The sequence below is a fragment of the Paroedura picta genome, chromosome 12, assembly GCF_049243985.1.
Source record: "Paroedura picta isolate Pp20150507F chromosome 12, Ppicta_v3.0, whole genome shotgun sequence".
Classification (NCBI taxonomy): Eukaryota; Metazoa; Chordata; class Lepidosauria; order Squamata; family Gekkonidae; genus Paroedura; species Paroedura picta.
Genome location: NC_135380.1, coordinates 41,853,141 through 41,873,524, shown reverse-complemented (window position 1 = coordinate 41,873,524; position 20,384 = coordinate 41,853,141). Strand labels below are relative to the sequence as shown.

Sequence of the window (20,384 nt, the reverse complement as noted above, 5' to 3'; positions counted from 1 at the left end):
CTTGTTGGGTGTCTTCGAACCAGTTGTACCCTCTCAACCTAACCTACCTCACAGGGTTGTAGTGAGGATAAAAGTGGAGGAGGGAACAGCCTAAGCTGCTTTGGTTCCCCCAAGCAAGATACCTATGAAAGAAATAAAAGAAAAAGGGCTAGGAATCTGCTTCCTGTTGGGTTCCTGGCTCGGGGTGAACATAGAGATCTAGAACCACATTTCAACCTTTGTGTGCATAACAAGGCATACAGGATTTTTGTTTTCGTTCCTGTGTGGAGGTATCTCCGTGATGGGCTTAAACTCTCTCCAGAGAGTCCAACAATTTGTTCTGTGAGAAGGATTAAGAAGGCTTTCTCCAATTCCCAGGATTCTTTGGGGAAGCCTTGACTGATATAAAACCATTATGTGTCCGTGATAAGTCCCTGTGAGGTCACTGAGCAGAGGTCTTTGTATAAATGGGGCAACAGAAATGTGTGGAATTATGTTGTTTGTGCCTGACAGGAATGGGGAGCAGAGGCATCCGCTGCTGACAGCACATTGTCAATCGTCTGCTAGCACCTTCTGTCTCTGTTTCCTCTCCCTGCAAGGAGCACTAAACTCTCAGGGATATGAAGTGTCAGTAGCAGACAACATTCCCAGGAGAGGGTGAAAGAGCCAGTTTATAGCACTATACAGTACAAAGATTGAGCCATGAGGATGCTCCAGTGCCATAGGCCAAAGGCTAATTTCAAGAGATCTGTGCTGGCTCCTTATTCACTGCTGAGCCCAATCAAGGTGCTGATGCTAATATATAAAGCCCTAAATGGTTTGGGCCCCAGATATTTGAAGGAGCGCCTTCTCCCGTATACACCTGTCCCAGCACTGAGATCTCAAGGAGAGAACCCTCTGGCAGTCCTGCCTCTCTCAGAGGGGCAGGGGGGGGTGACACACAGCAGGGCCTTTTCTTTGGTGGCCCCCAGACTATGGAACAGCCTCCCTCTGGTGATTCTCCAGGTGCCTTCATTGTATGGTTTTCGGTGCCTGGTGAAAACATGCCTCTTCACCCCAGCTTTTGATATCTAGTTTCCTTTGTGTGCTCTCCTGCCAGGACGTGAGGGAGGGAGGGAGGGAGGGGGGAGGTATGTTTTAAATATATTTTAGATTATTTTATTGTGAGACGCCCTGGGGCAGGCCCAAGGTCACCCAGCTGGCTGCATGTAAAGAAACGGGAAATAAAACCCGACTCACCAGATTAGAAGCTGCTGCTCTTAACCACCACACCACACTGGCTGGTGTGTAAAAGATCATTATTTTATCTGACTTTTCCCTCACATCTTGAAGTACATATTCTCAGAGGCTCTGATCTTTGGCCAGTCTTAGACATAGTTGTTCCCACACACATGTGTGGAATACCTGCAGCCATGTATGTATGCAGATTATTCTGGCCCTTTGAGGAAGACTACTGGTCCTCTACACCAGAGGTAGTCAAACTGCGGCCTTCTAGATGTCCATGGACTACAATTCCCATGAGCCCCTGCCAGCGAATGCTGGCAGGGGCTCATGGGAATTGTAGTCCATGGACATCTGGAAGGTCGCAGTTTGACTACCCCCGCTCTACACACACAATAATACACCTTCTTTCACACCCAAGTGTGACTTATTTGTGGTGCATGAACGTCCTGATAAACAGACATAGCTTTATCACAGTGTGATACTGGAACCAAAATAGTTAAGATTTCTGAGCCATGGTGTAATGTGGGGTCATGGTTAAAAGCAGCAGCTTCTAATCTGGAGAGCAGTTTGATTCCCCACTCCTACTCCACATACACACAGCTGGGTGACCTTGGCTCGTCACAGTTCTCTTAGAGCTGTTTTTACAAAGCAGTTCTCTCAGAGCTCTCTCAACTCCACCTACCTCACAATGGAGAAAGGAAGGGAAAGGTGTTTGTAAGCCACTCGGGTATTGAAAAGTGGGGTATAGATCCAATTTTTTTTTCATACAAGCCATGGGTGGTGTCCATGTGGAGTTACGTAGTGTCTGACTGTGGTGCACAGTGACTTGTTCTAGAGCCCGTCTGTTGGGGGAATGTGAGATTTCAGTGCCGGTAAAGCTCCATCAAATTTATTTCTGTGGTTTTTGTTTTTTTTTAAGGATCTTTTGGTATACATTCTGGGAAGCTCCAATAGCGCAGAGCTTTGCAGCTGAGAACATTTTAAGTAAAAAATTCTGAAATGGAACACACCCACTGGGAGAATTCTAACCACCAACAAAAAAATCTTATTATCTAAAGTTGAGAAGAGGAGATGTGAAAGAGTTTCAAAGCTATTCCGGAGGTAGAGGTTCGACACAAATTGTGGAGTCGGGTCCCATGGACGTGGTTTGCTGGAGGAGGCGGTTTCCCTCAGTGGAAGGAGAGTTCCTGGACGTGAGACTGTCACAGCCCCCACTGACGGATCAGGCTTAATACCTTTCTAAATAGGAGTGCACAGTTTGCCACTCGCTGCCTGTTGGGAGGGTGTCTCTCTGGCAATTCCGAGAGCACAGGAGGAGTTTAAAAACTTGACCCCCGCCCCTAGGAAGCTGGTTGGAACATCATATGCCAGATGCTGCAACTCATTTCACTTCCGAGGTACCCAAGCCTGGAAAAAAATCACCAGGAGTTTCTGAGCGCTAGAAGATCAGCTGCACAAATGCCCTATCTTGCCTTTTCTGCCACCAAGAGACATTGCGTATTTCCGGGGTAGTCCAACTGCGGCCCTCTGGATGTCCATGGACTACAATTCCCATGAGCCCCTGCCAGCAAACGCTGGCAGGGGCTCATGGGAATTGTAGTCCATGGGCATCCGGAGGGCCGCAGTTGGACTAACCCTGGCATATTTCCTGCGGAAAGTTCATCTTTAAATACTAACTAAATCAGGGGGTCTCCAAGATGGTGCCCATTGAGGGTTTTTAGAAAGCAGGTGAGGACAGGTGGTGCTTCTGCCCAGCAAGCCATCTGATTGGCTATGCAGATTTTTTTAAAAACATACCTTTGGAAGAATGGGGGTAAGGTGGCCAGGACTTTGAGGCTTCTGGCGGGAGATGGGGGGACCGTTCCGGAAATTGGGAGAAACATCGCGCTGATGTCACCTGGACGAGACGTTGGAGATATTTGGGGGGCGGGGGCACTGGCTTATGGACAAAGCTCTCTGGTAGAATTTGCTTCAAAACATAGGGTTTTGCCCCCAAACCAGAGGATGCCCCCCATGCTGACATCACTTCCAGGTAAGGTCAGCACATCATGACATTCTTCTGGGTTTGGGTGATTTAGGGAAGTTCGGAGTGGTGAGGGACCTCCACCTCTACTCCTAAATGGGGTGCAGGCCTGTGAGGAGAGCTCACCATCCAGTTCTCTGCATGCTCAGAAGCACTTTTCTTCTCCCCATCCTGGAGCGGCACCGGCCTTCCTTCAAGGAGCACATAATGAAAGGTTGTCCCAACTGTGCCTGAACTAGTGATTGGAGGTACATATTACATTTAGTTATTTACTTCTGTGGCGGAACCAGCCCACTTCTGCCTTGCAGGCCTGGTTCCGTCCTTGCCCACCCCTGATCTGGCGGGTGGCAAAATGAACTCTCTGGTTAATCACAGAATCATAGAGTTGGAAGGGGCCATACAGGCCATCTAGTCCAACCCCCTGCTCAACGCAGGATCAGCCCTAAGCATCCTAAAGCATCCAAGAAAAGTGTGTATCCAACCTTTGCTTGAAGACTGCCAGTGAGGGGGAGCTCACCGCCTCCTTAGGCAGCCTATTCCACTGCTGAACTACTCTGAATGTTAACCGCTGCCACCACCTGGCTAAAGTACAGGGTCGCAGCTGGGGGAGCCAGGACCCCTAGCTGCCCCTTGCACACCTGAGGCCTCGCCTCTCTGGGGTCTACCACAGCTCCAGCTCCTGAGCATTGTGAGGGATGAGCTACCGCAAGGGTTCACCCCTCTGGGTCTTCACTTTGCACTGCCGCTAGCGTTTCCAAGGCGGGGGAGCTCTAGGTGGATCAGAGAACCGTGGCTCACTTCCAGTTTATAAAAGATTTATTAAAAGAACAAGGTTTAAAAAGCAAATCTTGAGCACAGCACAGGGTTAAGCAAAAGAGACCAAAAGAAGCTGGATGAAACACAGTCCTTCTGTCCCTCTGCTAAACATCCCCTATCTGGTGTCAAATACAGGGCAGGCTCCTTTGCTTAAAGAGGTTCCAAAGTCTCTCATTGCCTTGCTCACATGTCTAAGATGGCTGCTCACCTCTTCTCCCAAGACAGGCTCCTTCCCTGATGATCAGTAAGCAAAGACCAACAGCCAAAAGCCCCAAGACCCTTCCTTCCTTCCTTCCTGTGTTCAGGATCAGATATACTCTCCTGTCCCCTTCCACAGGAATTCCTTCACCTTGGAATCCTGGGAAGAAGAAGCTCTCTCTCCCCCCATTCCAGGTACCTGCTTCCTGGCCAGGTCAGTTAACATGTGAGAGGGAAGGTGAACAGGGGCTTCGCAGCCCCACCCCCTCTCTCCCCAGCCCAGAAGAAAAAAAAAACTGTCCTTTTGAAATAGCAAGGAAGGCGCAGTGGGGATCCAAGCAGGCTTACAGTATTTCCCATCTCAGCCTTCTATCATGCCTGTGAGAAAGACCAAGGTGGGTCACCTGGACAGTCTGTCTGTAGCAGTAGAAAAGAGCAAGAGTCCAGGAGCACCTTAAAGGCTAACAAAGTTAATGGCAGGGGAGGAGCTTTTGTGGGTTACTTCTTCAGGTCAATTGGCAGATTCACAAAAGCTCTGTCCTGCTGCAAATTGCCCTCCAGGCTAGCTCAGCCTCACAATTTCTCAGAAACTGAGCAGGATCGACCTTGCTTCTTATTCTTATTATAATTATAATATTTAATTTGTATACCACTCTTACTTTTGTCTCAGAGTGGTATACAGCAATCATTCAACATCAAACATAAATATTTAAAAAAAACTTAAAACTATAAATACAGCCCAGTATTAAAAATTTCAACATCTCAATCCAGCTATGCAATTTCTTTATAGAATCATAGAGTTGGAAGGGATCTCCTGGGTCATCTAGTCCAACCCACTGCACTATGCAGGACACTCACAACCCTATCGCTGATCCACTGTCACCTGCCACCCCCTTAAACCTTCACAGAATCAGCCTCTCTGTCTGATGGCTATCCAGCCAGTTTAAACATTTCCAAAGATGGAGAACCCACCACCTCCCGAGGAAGCCTGATCCACTGAGAAACCGCTCTGTCAGGAACTTCTTCCGGATGTTTAGATGGAATTTCTTTTGCATTAATTTCATCCCATTGGTTCTGGTCCATCCCTCTGGAGCAAGAGAGAACAACTCTGCTCCATCCTCTGTATGGCAGCCTTTGAAGTACTTGAAGATGGTTATCAGATCCCCTCTCAGTCGTCTCCTCCCCCAACCTTTCCTCACACGTCTTGGTATCCAAACCCCTCACCATCTTTGTTGCCCTCCTCTGGACACGCTTCAGTTTGTCTACATCCCTCTTCAACTGGGATGCCCAAAACTGAACACAGTACTCCAAGTGAGGCTGATCCAGAGCAGAGTAAAGCACCTCCCATGATCTGGGCACAACACTCTGATACAGCCCCAAATCCCATTTGCCTTTTTAGCTACAGAGTCACATTGCTGACCCATGTTCAATGTATGGTCTACTAAGACTCCTAGATCCTTTTTGCACATGCTACTGTCAAGACAAGTCTCCCCCATCCTATAATGATGCATTTGATTTTTCCTACCTAAATTAGACTTTTACATTTGTCCCTATTGAACTTCATTTTATTCAGTTTAGCCTACTTCTCGAGCCTATCAAGATCATCCTGTATTCTGATTCTGTCTTCTGTTGTGTTTGCTACCCCTCCCAGTTTAGTATTGTCTGCAAATTTATTCATTATTTATGTTTGGATTTAATAAGTACCCCCTCTAATCCCTCATCCAAATCATTTATAAATATGTTGAACAACACAGGCCCCAGGACACTGGCCTGTGTGGCACTGGCTGTATGGCATGGCGCCTTCTCCCCCTTGGCCCTGTGATCCAGCCAATAAAGCTGGGTGTGAGATTAGCGTCTGGCCCAGCTGTGCTGTCCCTTTATTAAAGATATCTAGGCAGAGAGACAGACTCAAGACCCATCTGCAAGTGACACATTTCTCAAGGGGTGTCAATAAAGTGATGGGAAATTATTGTTCATCGCTGGGCGATGGAGGGTGAAAATCAAATTGTAGGGAGAGTGGCACCCACTCCAAAGCACAATCTCTGCAATGTCACCTTAAGAACCAGAGGGCTTTTTCCTCATCTCAGAGATTAATTTTTCAGGCAGCACGATAGAAATCCAGTGGATTCCCACCCCCACCCCCACCCCCGGCCATCCCAATGTGTGCTAAAGCAGCAATCCTCTTAAAGAACAAAGTCCCTGTTCTCCCCACTGCCCTGACGGGGAAATGATTGGAAAGGAGTAAGAGAGAGGTGATGCGTTTGCTGCAGATTAACCCCAGTCAGTATTTGAACTGCTTGAGTTCTATACTGTAATAACTGCGTCAAAGATTCTATATAACCCAGGTGTTTGCAACGTTTAGGGCAGAAATGCTGCTGAATCTGGTTTGGATTGCTTAACCTATGGACTAAACAGAGCAAAAGCTGTAGAATTTAGCTCACCAGTTTAGCTCACCAACTTATCTCAAGGGGGTGGCAGGTGACAGTGGATGAGCGATAGGGATGTGAGTGTCCTGCATAGTGCCGCGGGTTGGACTAGATCAGGGGTAGTCAACCTGTGGTCCTCCAAATGTCCATGGACTACAATTCACATGAGCCCCTGCCAGCATTTGGGAATTGTAGTCCATGGACATCTGGAGGACCACAGGTTGACTACCCCTGGACTACATGACCAGAAGGATCCTTACAACTCTATTATTCTATGACTAGGGGCAAAGCCCATTGTATAAAGAAATACAATGGGTGCTAGGCCACCCTCCCCCTGAGTCCCAGGGCCCTTGGAGTGGGGCCCAGGTGGGCCAGACAGCGTCCCCGCAGCGTGGGTTCCCCCCCCGCACGGACTTACCTGATACATGGGGTTGCTTCTCTGGGTGGGGGAGGCTGACCGGCGTGAAGTTGTTGGCGGCTGGCGCGGCTGGTGCGGTGGCAGCGGCCCTGGCGCCAGATCCGCGGCCGCTGGGTCCTCGTTTCCCCGCAGGGAGCCCCCGGCAGCCGGCGGCCTGACGCGGCGAGAGGTGCTCCGCGGGGCTTGCAGTTGCTCCCTTGTCGGCAGGGCAGGAATCGGCCGGGCCAATCGGCAGGCACTTCGCGCCTGCCGATTGGCCCGGCTGATGGTCTGTCCGGAGGAAGGGGCCAATCGGCACCCTTCCTCATCCTGGACAGAGCCCGCCCTAACTTCTCCCCCTAAGCTCTTACGGCTTTATTTAGTCCGCGGCGCCTGTGGCGCCTGTGGCGCCGCGGTCTGTGTTAAGATTCTATGATTCTGAATCTCTGGCCAGTGCACTGAAGTTCTGCCCCATCTGTAGGCTGACTCTTCTCTGGTTTCTCCTGGTATAGCAGAGACCTGTGATAACCTTACAGATGCATACAGTGAGGGAGCTGTTTGGAGATGAAGAAGCAAGCACACAGGTAGACAATGCCAGGCACAAAATAAGGTTCTCCAATACACATTTTTGGTAGGCACTTCCTGAAACCTCTTCCATGTGATCCTTTTCTCTGGTTCATGAAAGCCAGTTTAGTGTTGTGGTTAAGAGCAGCAGAGAACTGGGTTGAATTCCCTTACTACCCCTTCAAATGCAGCCAGCTAGGTGACTTTGGTTGAGTCACAATTCTGTCAGAGCTCTCTTAGCCTCACCTACATCACAGGCTATCTGTTGCAGGGTGAGGAAGAGAAGGTGATTGTGAGCCGCTTTGGGCAGTGAAAAGTGGGATACAAAATACCCAGCTCTTCTTACTCTGCTGGGGCAAGAGTCTTCAGAGGACAGCTGTGCTGCTAGTGCAGGGGTGGCCAAACTAATGCTCTCTGGATATCCATGGACCACAATTCTTCTGAGGCCCTGCCAGCTAGCTAAATGATCTGTGGAATCCAACCACAGGCTTCATATAGACATTGGAATGAGTTTTTCAACTGTAGCTGATCAACCCTGGCTTAGTTCTGAATGCAGAGGGTTTCTGCAAATCACAAGACAGGAATTCTTGCTGGGGTTTGTTGCAGGTGTCTTGGGGATGTCTGCAGGCGCAAAGTGTATTTGCCTGGTCCCAAAGACAGGGGTAGGGGGGGATACCATTTCCGGGGTAGGGGGGGATACCCTTTCCGCTCCCAGGCAACAAACAAGCCAGGGTTTGTTACTGACATCTGGTAAATTAACTGCATGGCCATCCTGAGCCCAGAAATGCAGATGAGCTCTGGGGATGAGGAGCGGCATCTGGCTTCCCAAGAATCTGGGCCTCAGTGTTTAAACAAAAAGCATTTTTGGCCTCCACACGTGTGAAGGGTACCCTAAAACATGCTGGCAGTGGAATTGCAGATCCTCAAAAGGTAGGAGGGCTGAGAGGTCTCTGTGCAAAACGTTTTTTAAAAATATGCAAATATGCCTCTTCTATGCAGGCTGCAGTAAGAGAATCATAGTTTTGCATTCACGTGGCAGTGCTTACAGCAAGTCTCTCCCCTCTTGAGGTTTTTCCAACCCTGTACTGTCTGTTTTCATCAGCAGCTCTCCAAGAGCTGAGTCAGACATCATCTCAGCCTGAGGCTTTGAAGTGGAGATGTCAGAAGCTCACCTTGATGAGGTCTTGCTTATTTATTGAATTGGTATTCTGCTCTTTGGCTGTCAAGATCCCAGGAATTTTCCCATCTTGGCACGGACCAAATGGAGACCATGTGGCCATATCATGGGTCCTCCAGCCATGTCGTTACGTAGTTCAAACTCATGACTACACCTCTGAGCTAGGATTTTTCCCTTGAATGATCCCCCCCTCCCCCAGGACATTAAGGTCCAGCTACCAATCTCTACTTAGGATCCCTGGCCCTAAAGAGATCAGATTGGCCTCAACCGGAGCTAGGGCCCTTTTGGCCCCAGCCCCAGCCTGACAAAACGTTCTGCCAAAGGAAACCAGAACTCTGCAGGACCTACGACACTTCCACAGGACTTGCAAAGCAGAGCTGTTCCACCAGGCCTGCGGTGGAGACCTAAGAAGAGACGACATTGGATCTCCTACACCAGGGGTAGTCAAACTACAGCAGATGTCCATGGACTACATTTCCCATGAGCCCCTGCCAGCGAATGCTGGCAGGGGCTCATGGTAATTGTAGTCCATGGACATCTGGAGAGCTGCAGTTTGAGTAACCCTGTCCTACACCTCCCTGCCAGCATCTGCAACCGCACCTTGGTTCAAGAAATATACATCAGACTCCAATCCCGGACTAGGATTTGATGGGCAAACATTATTCTGGAATTTTAATGCAGATCAGATTTTAGACGGTACTTCATGTTTTTTTTATGGAATTTCAAATAGGTCATAATCCACCCTGAGTCATCCAGACAGGGCAGAGCACAAATTTAAGGAAGACATAAAATAAAAGGTCGCCCTCTTAAATGTTGCTCTGAGGCTGCCAGGGGAGGGGCAGGAGTCAGGCTTGCTAGTCCTGAGCTGTTTCTCCTGCCCATTTGGTATTTTGGCCTCCGATGCTATACCTGCTATTCAGTATCAGGTAGTTTGAACAAAGAGGTGGTTAAAGTCTTTCCACTCACCAGGCTCTGCCCCGTCACTGAAAATCTCACCCCTGGGCCTGTCCAGAAATGGCTTAAAAAAAAAAAAATCCAGCCCCCCCCCCCCGTCAAGCAATATGTTACAGTTTTCCAAACTCTCCGAACATTCAGGGCCCAAGCAAGAAAATTAGGTAAGGATTTAAAAGGCTGGAAATCAGGATTATTATTAATCTTTTCGGTAGCAATTTTTTAAATGAGCAAGCAGTGTGTTTTAGCCTAATTACCTTGGCCGTGCTCAACCTTCTCCCGTTTTCTGACGGGGTTAATGTGAAGGCTTTACGAGAGAGTAGGGGTGTGTGTGGCCCTGGCCTCCCAAATCCTTCTCTTGCCCACTGCTATCCGTTTGCTTGGTTCTAGCAAAGGCCACAAAAATGCCCATCTGACAGAAACTGTCACCAGCTCTTCTGCCGTTCAGGATAATGAGCGGACAGCCCCCCCTTCCCCTTGCCTGCCCACCTGGAGATCCCTAGAGGAATATTTTATTGGTTCTCAATCCCATGGCGGGGAGGGATAAAAATCACTAGCGTGATGAGAACGTAGGCCTATTGCCCTATGCCCCCCGCAGGGCCTTATGCTCTGTAGGTACTAATTTATTGGTCATTGCTGGCCCCAGGGAAGCTTGCCTGGCCTCAACTAGGGCTGGGGCCTTTTTGGTCCTGGCCCCGACCTGGTGGAATGAGCTCCCGGAGAAACCCGTTTTGCGGGCCCTGCAGGAGCTTCCGGTATTCTGCAGGGCCTGCAAAACGGAGCTCTTCCACCAGGCCTATGGTTGAGGCCGGCACAGCAAGGAGGATCTGTTTGGCCCCCCTTCCAGGATAGTGCAATGTGTATGGCGGCTATGGGCTCCATCTGCCCCCTCTCCCCTCCTCCCTCTATGTGATATCTATTGGGGGGGTGGCGATTGTGGTTTGAATTTTTTTCCCCCGCCGTATCCTTCCTTGATTTGTGATTATGGACCTGTGTGTTTTATGTCTGGGGTTTTAATGGGAGTTTTATGGGGGATTTTATTCAGACTTTGTGACCCGCCACGAGCCATTTGGGAGTGGCAGGTAATAAATTGAAATGATGATGATGATAAAACATTTGCTTGTGTGTGCAGCATCTACGTGTGCCACTAAGTACAGAGAAGAATGATAACAATACCAATGCTATAGACCAGTGGTCCCCAACCCGCGGGCCGCGGCCCGGCGCTGGGCCGCGGATGCCTCGGCGCCAGGCCGCAGCTCCTTTTTCCCTCCCCCCCGGAAGCTAGAAGCTCGCCAGGCCGCGAGCAAATCGGCCACCAAAGCGGCCGATTAGCTCGCGGCCTGGCAAGCTTCTCACTTCGGGAGGGGAGGGAAGAGAAGCTTTAGCAGCCGGCTTGCGGCCCGGAGGGGCCGGGAAGGGAAGCCGCGGCCGCCAACATGGCGGCGGCGCAAACGCGCATGCGCAGACTGCCGCGCACGCGTGTTTGCGCTGGGGCTGCCGCGCGTGCGCGGGCCCCCGGGCCGCCCTCTCTGCCCACTCCGGAGCAGCGGTCCACGGCAAGCGGAAGCTTGCCGACCGCTGCTATAGACAACCACCTCCCCCCAAAGAAAAAACCCACAACCCGCCAGTAAAATCTCCACGTTTCTGAATGCCAAGATATTGGGTGCATAGATAAATAGGGAAAGTGTTCATACCTTTGATAAGAGCGTGTGAATTTCTGTTTCTACAGACTTTTTCAAACTCCTGTCCAAGTTAAGGCTATGTAGAAGAAGAGCTGGTTTGTTTAAACCCCTGTTTTTACTACCTGAAGGAATCCCAGAGGGCTTACAAGCCCTTCCTCTCCCTGTAACGGACACTCTGAAACAGGTGAAGTTGAGAGCTCTAATAGAACTGTTCTGTGGTTGACTGAAGAGGAGAGGGAAATTAATCTGGTTCTCCAGATTAGAGGCCACTGCTCTTAACCACTATACCACATTGACTCTCAACGGTGGCTCTCCAGATGTTCATGGACTACCATTCTCATCAGCCACTGCCAGCATGCTGGCAGTGGCTCATGGTAATTGTAATCCATGGGCACTCTGAAGCTGCAGTAAACTTGTTGTCCACCTTTTGCGTAGTTGAACACAGTTATGCTGTCACCCCTCCTCCAAGCATCACAGACCCAACTCTCTTGACCTCTGCTTGTAAGGAGGAGGGCTTAAGCCCATGTTCACCATGGGCCACAGTCCTGATCCAAATTGGGCTGCTGCACATACCTGGAAATTAGGTTCTGAGCACAGAACTCCACTCCAAGACCACATCCATTGACAGCCCACAGCAGGGAAGGGTCTTGTTAATTTTGTGATGTGGGAAACAGAAGGAAGCAAAAACTCTTCTACTTAGAAAGAAGAATCACATTCCTGCTCAGCCTCTTCTCCTGCAGGCTGAACATTCCTGATTCCCACAAGCCTTTCTTTGTGAAGAGTCTCCAACCCTCTGATCCAAATAATCAATTTTCATATCACCTACTGATGGATTTTTTAAGTGGAGATACTGGGGATTGAACCTGGGATGTTCTAGCATGCCAAGAAGATGCTCTACCACTAAGCCATGGCTCACATCAGCCCATTAAACATGTAGAAGGGGTAAAGTGAAAGATATTGGCTCTGAATGTAATACCCTCAAATTCAGGACAAACGTAATGGCATGTGTGTGTTTTAATTAATTGACCGCCAGCACAAGCTGCTCTACTCTCGTGGTGCCCCCAGCCCTTGCTCTTGGATTTACCCCAGTCTCCTCTTACAGTAGACTGACCTGTCAATGCCACCAAGAACCAGCTTGGTGTAGTGGCTCAGAGCGGCAGCCACTGATTGGGAGACCCAGGTTTGATTCCCCGTGCCTCCTTCTACGTGCTGCCCACTGGGTGACCTTGGGCCTCTGGCAGAGCAGTTCTCTCAGAGCTCTCTCAGTCCCACTGCCCTCACAGGGTGTCTGTTGCAGGGAGAGGAAGGGAAGGTGGTTGATTGAGAGCCACTTTGAGACTCCTTCAGGTAGTAAGCAGGGTACAAAATCCCCGCTCTTCTCTGAGAACTCTCTGCTCAGGGGCACCCAAAAGCTGTGACAGGCCCCGGACCTCATGCTGCATTTGAGAGGTGTGATTGTGGCATCACAGAAGCCCATAGAGTGCGGGCGTGTGGATGTGTCAGTTTTCTGTCTTCGTCTCGGCTGTCCCACACCTGTCTTGAGATGCCCCGAGAACCGTCTCAGCGTGCGAACCTTTCGGGCCACAGGTAGAGATGACACATTCGTTTGGCTGCATCCCCAAGTGATCCTTGTGAAACGTTCAAGAGAAAGACCAGAAGGTGACGGGCAGCGCATGGCTCCTGTCTGAGCTGATCTCGGGTTCATCTCCCCTCAAGAGGCATGATGGAATTTGTCCCCAAATCCTCCAGCCTTTTCTTGGCCTGTGTGTGTTTGCAAGGCACCGGGATGGGGGTGAAAGACGCAGATGGAAGGAATTGCCCCTTTACTGGTTTCCCAAAACTCTTGGCTCTCAGTTAATCTCTTGTGTAACCCTGTGATCCCCTGGGGCCAGGTCTCAGAGCAGTCTCTGAGGTCGAAACTCACAAGCAAGCTAAGAGAAAAGTGCCTGGATCCATCGAAGGCTTGTCTGTGTGCAAGAGGGGACAGCAGTCACAATGGCTGCTGAGGCCTCCCGGAATGCTACAGTTAGAGAAAGAGGGTGGCCATTTCCTCTTGGGGTCTCTCCCCTGGTGGGTTCACTGCTGTTGAAAAGTGGTGTGGTCTCCCCCTCCCAGGCAGGGGCTCATGGGAATTGTAGTCCATGAATATTTGGAGAGCCACAGTTTGGCCACCGCTGAAATAGACTGTGCAATACAATCTGGACTGCAATATTACCAGTTATGATAAAACACACACAGAAGAAGAGGAAGAAGAGTTGGTTCTTAGATTCCGCTTGTCTCTACCCAGGGGAGTCTCAAAGCGGCTTACAGTCACCTTCCCTTCTTCTCCCCACAACAGACACCCTGTGAGGGAGTTGAAGATGAGAGAGCCCTGATATTGCTGAAGAAGAAGAAGAGTTGGTTCTTATATGTCGCTTTTCTCTACCCAGAGGAGTCTCAAAGTGGCTTACAATCACCTTCCCTTTCCTCTCCCCTGTGAGTGAGGTAGGTGAGGCTGAGAGAGCCCTGATATTCCTGTTCAGTCAGAACAGCTTTATCAGAGCCATGGCAAGCCCAAGGTCACCCAGCTGATTGCATGAGGGGTAGCAGGGAATTAAACCTGGCTTGCCAGATTAGAAGTCCACACTCCTAACCACTATACCAAGTTGGTAATAAATATATGTATTACTATATAATTAAGAGTCATTAAATTAGAAGCAACCCAAACTGTGTTCCCTAAACTCTTTCCTAATTTGATAGACCAGCCATCCGGCAACCTTCCTTGTCAGGTTCTGATTGTTATCAGCTAACATAATTGAAAGAAGGTTCCTTCTACTTCAGTCAAATTCAGAAGCAAGAATGGAATCAATAAGAGTTTTTCTTATATTATGGCAGAGCCTGCAATTAAAGAAAACATGTTCTGAAGATTCTGGGGTTCCTGTTTCACATTTACAGTTTTTCTGGAAGGATCCAGTAAATCTAGCCTCAAGAACTGCCGGGGGTATTACATTGAATCTTAAAAGAATAAAAATTATTCTAAAGTTAAAATTTTCTAAAAATGTGATATATTGTTCTTGTGTTATCCTATTGAAAGTACTTAGATCAGAGGTAGGGTTCCTAATTTGGCTTATGTCAACCTGCCTTTCTGCACCTAATATTTTCTGTAAATCCAGTCTGCTAAGGCTGCTTTGTGATTAACGGAATCTTCGTTGATGAATGGAGTATGGCTGCCTAACTTTGCCTATAATTGAAGCAACGGTGATGAAGGGGGAAATATATATATTTTCAGGACTGATTCACAGGTTCAGAGCCTGTATGGTGTCGTGGTTAAGAATTATGGCCACTAATCTGGAGAAACGGGCTTGCTTCCCCACTCCTCTTCCAGTTGCTGCTATCTGGGTGACATTGAGTGAGACACAGTTCTCTTGGGGCTCTCTTGGCCCCACCTCCCTCACAGGGTGTCTGTTATGGGGAGAGGAACGGGTGGCGGTTGTAAGCCACTCTGAGACACTTGAAGCCTTGGGCCAGTCACAGTTTTCTCAGAGCTCTCTCAGTCCCACCTCCCTTACAGGGTGTCTGTTGTGACGAGGGGAAGGGAAGACAATTGTGACCCATTTTGAAACTGGCCAGGGATTCTGGCTTGAGGAGGGCATCATTTGGACATCTAGGTTGTGAGTTTCCTGCAAAGTGCAGGAGGCTGGGCTAGATGACCCAGGAGGTCCCTTCTAACTCTATGATTCTATGAATTGCAGTCACTGTGGGTGGGCAGGTAGTTGTGAATTGCCTGCATTCTCCAGGGGAACTAGATGACCCTGGACAGGGGTAGTCAACCTGCGGTCCTCCAGATGTCCATGAACAACAATTCCCATGAGCCCCTGCCAGCAAATGTTGGCAGGGGCTCATGGGAATTGTAGTCCATGGACATCTGGAGGACCGCAGGTTGACTACCCCTGACCCTGGAGGTCCCTTCCAATTCTGTGATTCTTCAGTAGACAAAAGTAGAGCTCAAAAAAACCATTTCTTCTTCCAAACACCAGTCCTTCTGACGGCTCAACCTAGTCCTCAACCCTTGTATATGGCATTCACAAATTTCAACAAAAGCAATCCCACCCTCCACCCCCTTTCTCCTTCTCCCACACAGGTCCAGCTGGGAATTACCGGATCTTCTGGAAGGCAGGATCCAAGCGATTAGTGATTCGGACGGTGTGAACTACCCATGGTACGGGAACACCACGGAAACCTGCACCATCATCGGCCCCACGAAGAAGGAAGCCAAGTTCAGCGTCAGCATGAACGACAACTTCTACCCCAGCGTCACGTGGGCAGTGCCGGTGAGCGAGAGCAACGTGGCCAAGCTCACCCACATCCATCGGGATCAGAGCTTCACCACTTGGCTGGTGGCCACCAATACGGTGACCAGTGAGATGGTCACCCTGCAGACAATCAAGTGGCGCATGAAACTGGGCATCGAAGTGACCCCCTGCAAACCTCTGGGGCAGCGTGCCAAGCTGCGGGAGCCCTCTGCCCAGGAGCAGCCCCAGATCCTCAACAAGAACGAGCCAATACCAACGAGTGCCCTGGTGAAACCTAATGCCAACGATGCCCAGGTACTTATGTGGAGGCCCACGGATGGGCCCCCCCTAGTGGTGATACCTCCAAAGTATCGGTAATAAGAACTCCAGTGTCCCCCATGGCACAGAATTGGGGGGGGGGGAAGCGGGGACAGAGGAGGAGAAAAACCACTTAGCATTTAACAAAACATATATTTAAGCAAAAACAGAGATGCACTTTTTATTCATTTGACAAAAAGAAAAAAACAAACAAAATGCAACCATTCTACCTTCTCTCATCGGAACGGATCTCACTGTGCTACAGAAAATTCAAGGAAGGACTCCCCTCTGATTGTAAATGGCGTGAGGGGGGTGGCGTCATCTGACATCCTCGAAGTTCAAAGGGTGGGAACACACAACGCACTTATTCCCAGCTCTGTAAAAGTTTCTTTTTCTTTCTTCGGTGGTTGTTTGATGTTTAATCTTGTTTAACTTCACTTGGATCATGTGTGTTTGTGTGTGTGCGAGTGTGTTTGTGTGAGAGACAGGGACAGAGACAGAGACAGAGAGAGAAATGTGGGAAATTGTCTTTGAGTTAGGAGCTGGAGGGGGGGGGGAGAAATCAATTGGTTTGGGGAGGGGAACGGAATGAGAAGATCCTGGAGCAACAATGTCGGTTATTCTTGTTTGTGACAGCGGTTTTATTTCTCTCTCTCTCTCTTCTTTTTCCTAATTGATGGAGAAATGTTCCAAATGGCATACCTGAGTCACGAGGCCTTATGTGGATTTTTTGCTTTGCTTTGCCAAACTTTTGCCTTAAGCTGCATTTAAATGGAGGGGGGGTTGGGGGGGGGGGAAGAAAGCAGTCCAGCAAGATTCTTCTCCTCCTTGCTGGATCTTAGAAAGTGAGATGCTTTGGTCTGATCGCAAGGGATTCTCACGCTTATCGCTGCCAGCTCTAGGTTTGCTAGCTTCCACGCCACCATCCCGCGTTATGCAACTGCACAAGCTAAAACTCCCCTGGTACAGCTTACTTTGTAAACACAGTGACTGAAGAAGCTGCACCTGCTGAATTTTTGCTTGTCTGCAGGGGCAGAAGACAGAAAGAGTCTACCTGGGAGAACAAAAAAGGTTCTATTAAGTTACGGAATCGTCCCGATATATTGAGCTAGATGATACCAGTATGTTTTCAGTCCTTTGGATGGGCGTCTGCTTTCCCTTTGCCCAGATTTTTTTACTTCTGGTAGAAGGAAGACAGCTGCAGGCCTTCCTCCCAGCATGACTCATTTCAGCTCATGGCTGTCCAGCAGGCATGGGGTTTCCCACCTAAGGTAAAAGTGGAGATTTCCCTCAGCAGACCTCTTGATTGGGAGGCCTTCTTGTCACTCAAGAGAAACAGCCCCCCCCCTTCCCGACTTACTTTTTTCTGCACACATTGGATAATGCAGTTTCAGAGCACTTTGGAAATAGATTATCCTGGGTCCATTCCGCACATGTTGGATAATGCACTTTCAAGGTGCTTTGGCAGCTAGATTTCCCTCTGTGAAACAGGAAAATCTACTTCTGAAGTGCATTATCCAGCGTGTGTGAAATGGGTCCTGTTTCATGCAGGGAAGCACATTGATAGCGCATTATCCAGCGTGTGCGGAATGGAAGGACCCATTTCAAAGCCAATGTAATGACAAAAGAAAAAAATGTTTTTAAAGAGGTGTGTATATGTGTGTTAATATGAAGGCACTAGTTTCTTTCTGACACAAACCAAAACACAACATTTTTCTTTCCTAAAAATTATGGGGCAGTGAAGAATACCAATCAGAGTAATTTGGGATTGGGAAGCTGGGGGAGGCCTGCCTTCCTTCTTCAAACTTATTAGACTCAATTCAAATGGGAAAATGTATTCTGGATGTCTAGAATATGTGTTTGTCCACCGTGGCACTTTGCTACTGGACAGTTACTGAAATGGGTGTTTCTTTGCAGTGGGTTTTCATTTGGTGTTGAATTTACCACTAAGGATCTATAAGTGGCTTACCCTGCTTTTGCCTTGTGGGTCCATTTCAAAATTCACTTCCTAGACACCTCATATTTTAATACAAGGGAATAAAGGGTAGCCATAATTCCCCCCACCCCAGTAGAGGCAAAACAGAAAAGAACAAAAGTAGTCCACTCCCAATCAAAGTGACTCGTGCAAACAGGGCAGAAGTTTTTACAAATGGAGTTAAAATGGGAGTTTCCTATCAGAGTTGGAAAGTGTAGGTGGAAGCTCAGAAAACTTTGCACATCTGCTCTGTCCTATCAAACCTATTTTCGGAGGGCTTTCAGGATGTGGAGAATTGTAATCTAGCCATGCATTTTAATACACCACCAAGCCAGTCCAGCACCTAAGAATATACTACCAAGGAAGGGATCCAACCTGACGGTAATTCTTACAGTGTTGTTTTCAGCCCTGGAGCCAGTCCTTAATCGGCCAAATACCCGTAACCAGGCCTATGAAATTACACCTCTGCACGTCTGGTGTTCCATTTCTTGAGCACCAAATGACCCTGCAAGGTGCACAAAACAAGATATATCTCAACGTCCCTGCACTTTATGTTGAGGACATCCCCCCAAAAGCTGAATGGGACCCTCCTTTTAATCCGACCAGGGACTAGCATTCGGAGAGAAGGCTGATGGGGACATCACTTTTTGTTCCTGGTTTGACAAATATGGACTCCTCCTTAATGTCCTTTCAGAAAATGGGTTTCTCTGGACTGCTGCTCTTGGGATGGATGGGTCTGATCCAGCCTGAAAACAGGCAGTGGAAGGAAAGGGCCGGCGCAAGAGGCCTTACTTATGGTAGAGTTCGCAAACTACTCAAAACTGTCATTCCATGAAACATGCACAGGGGCTTTGCCCTATCCATGCGGGAGCTCTGGGGCTGAACCCTGTCTGGCAGCTCTGTTCAAGAACCGGATCAGGCTGGGTCTAGGTAGTAAGATCAGGGGCCGCAAGGCCTTGCTGAGATGCAGGAATGGAGCAGATTTTTGCCTGGAAGAGAGGATGGCATCGGAAAGATGTGCAGAGCCACTGGCCCCCAGTTGTTCAACAAACTCAAAGCCCAGTCTCCTGTTTCCAGCAGTGGGTGTGCTGGGCAAGCATGCAGCAGGCACCCCTTCTCCTTTGTCCCTGGCCTCTGGTATCCGAATGCTGGAGTCTGCTCAGACCAGCGAGGCAATTCTGGAGCCCGTCCCTGACCGTTGTCTTCACCCACACCATTTTGGACATCTTTGATATGGCTGATATGATGGGGATTTCTTTTGAGACTCAGTGGTCCCTGGGGGAGCCTTTTAAACAGGGGGGAGCCCCCTAGTGCACACCAGCAGTCCCCCCCAGCTCTGCAATGCTACATCACTGTGAACCTCTGTCTCCTCTGTTTTGAAAGGCATTCTAGACTGTGCAGTTCCAACGCTGAAGCTTTTCTTGCATCCCCTCCGACCAGCCATTGCAGGGAGACGAGCTGGTGTGTTAATGATATCAGGAGAACTTCTGCACCAGAATAGCAGAGCAGTGTGATTACCTTGACCAGGGGTAGTCAAACTGCGGCCCTCCAGATATCCATGGACTACAATTCCCATGAGCCCCTGCCAGCGAATGCTGGCAGGGGCTCATGGGAATTGTAGTCCATTGACATCTGGAGGGCTGCAGTTTGACTACCCCTGATCTTGACTCACGGCCATGCTTGACCTGCCTTCCCTTCAAAACGGCTGCTCTGAATTCCTTGACAAATTCAACTTGCCTTCACCCTGCTATCACCAGTTTTGACATTTTTGGCCTGTGCCAGCAATTGCCAGAGAGCCCTGATGCTCCGGATGTGTTCCGTTCTCTGTAGCCCCCTGGGCTGCAGGAACACAATCCAGAGGGAATTCTGCTGGGCTAGGTTTGTCCTCGTTTAGATAACATTCCCCGTACGAAAAGCATGGGCAAGGAAGCCAGGCTAATAGTGGTTCTCCCACCCAGGACCTTCTGTGTGTACCCAGCAGAGTTAACTCGCAAGAGGGAAAACCTCAGCGATCTCCATGAGAAATCAGCAGCTTCCTGCAACTGTTTCCTAGAAGAAAGGGATGCCCAGAAGCAGTTTATCCATGTAGCACGTGCTGTGGGTCCCACGGTTCCCGGGCTCTGCAGTGCTGTATGGTTAGGGGGCCTTCACACTGTGACTGCTAGGGGGGTCTTCGTACTTATGCGGCTTGTGAAACGCAAGAATTAGAAAAGGGCAATATGCATGCTCTGTTAGTTACCAAGCATGTACAGTGCTCATTGAGCATGCATGTGGACCAGAGGCCACATCAGTGTGAAGGTCCCCTTAGATATTCAGGCATTTCACTTGCACATCCTGCCAAGGTTCGAGAAACGTTCTCAGCAAATTGAAGTGGTCAATTGCT

At 49.1% G+C, this 20,384-nt stretch overlaps 1 protein-coding gene across 3 annotated transcripts in view; it reads left to right on the top strand.

Annotated features, from left to right (window-relative positions):
• The window catches only part of FAM78A (family with sequence similarity 78 member A), a 42,982-nt gene extending 26,508 nt beyond the window's left edge, over positions 1-16,474 (top strand). For all 3 annotated transcript variants that reach the window (XM_077305648.1, XM_077305647.1, XM_077305646.1), the window contains exon 3: positions 15,558-16,474. In XM_077305648.1, coding sequence (XP_077161763.1) covers positions 15,558-16,086 — 529 coding nt within the window. In that variant the 3' untranslated portion in view covers positions 16,087-16,474. The remainder of the gene's footprint in view (positions 1-15,557) is intronic.
• The last annotated feature ends 3,910 nt before the right edge of the window (positions 16,475-20,384 follow it).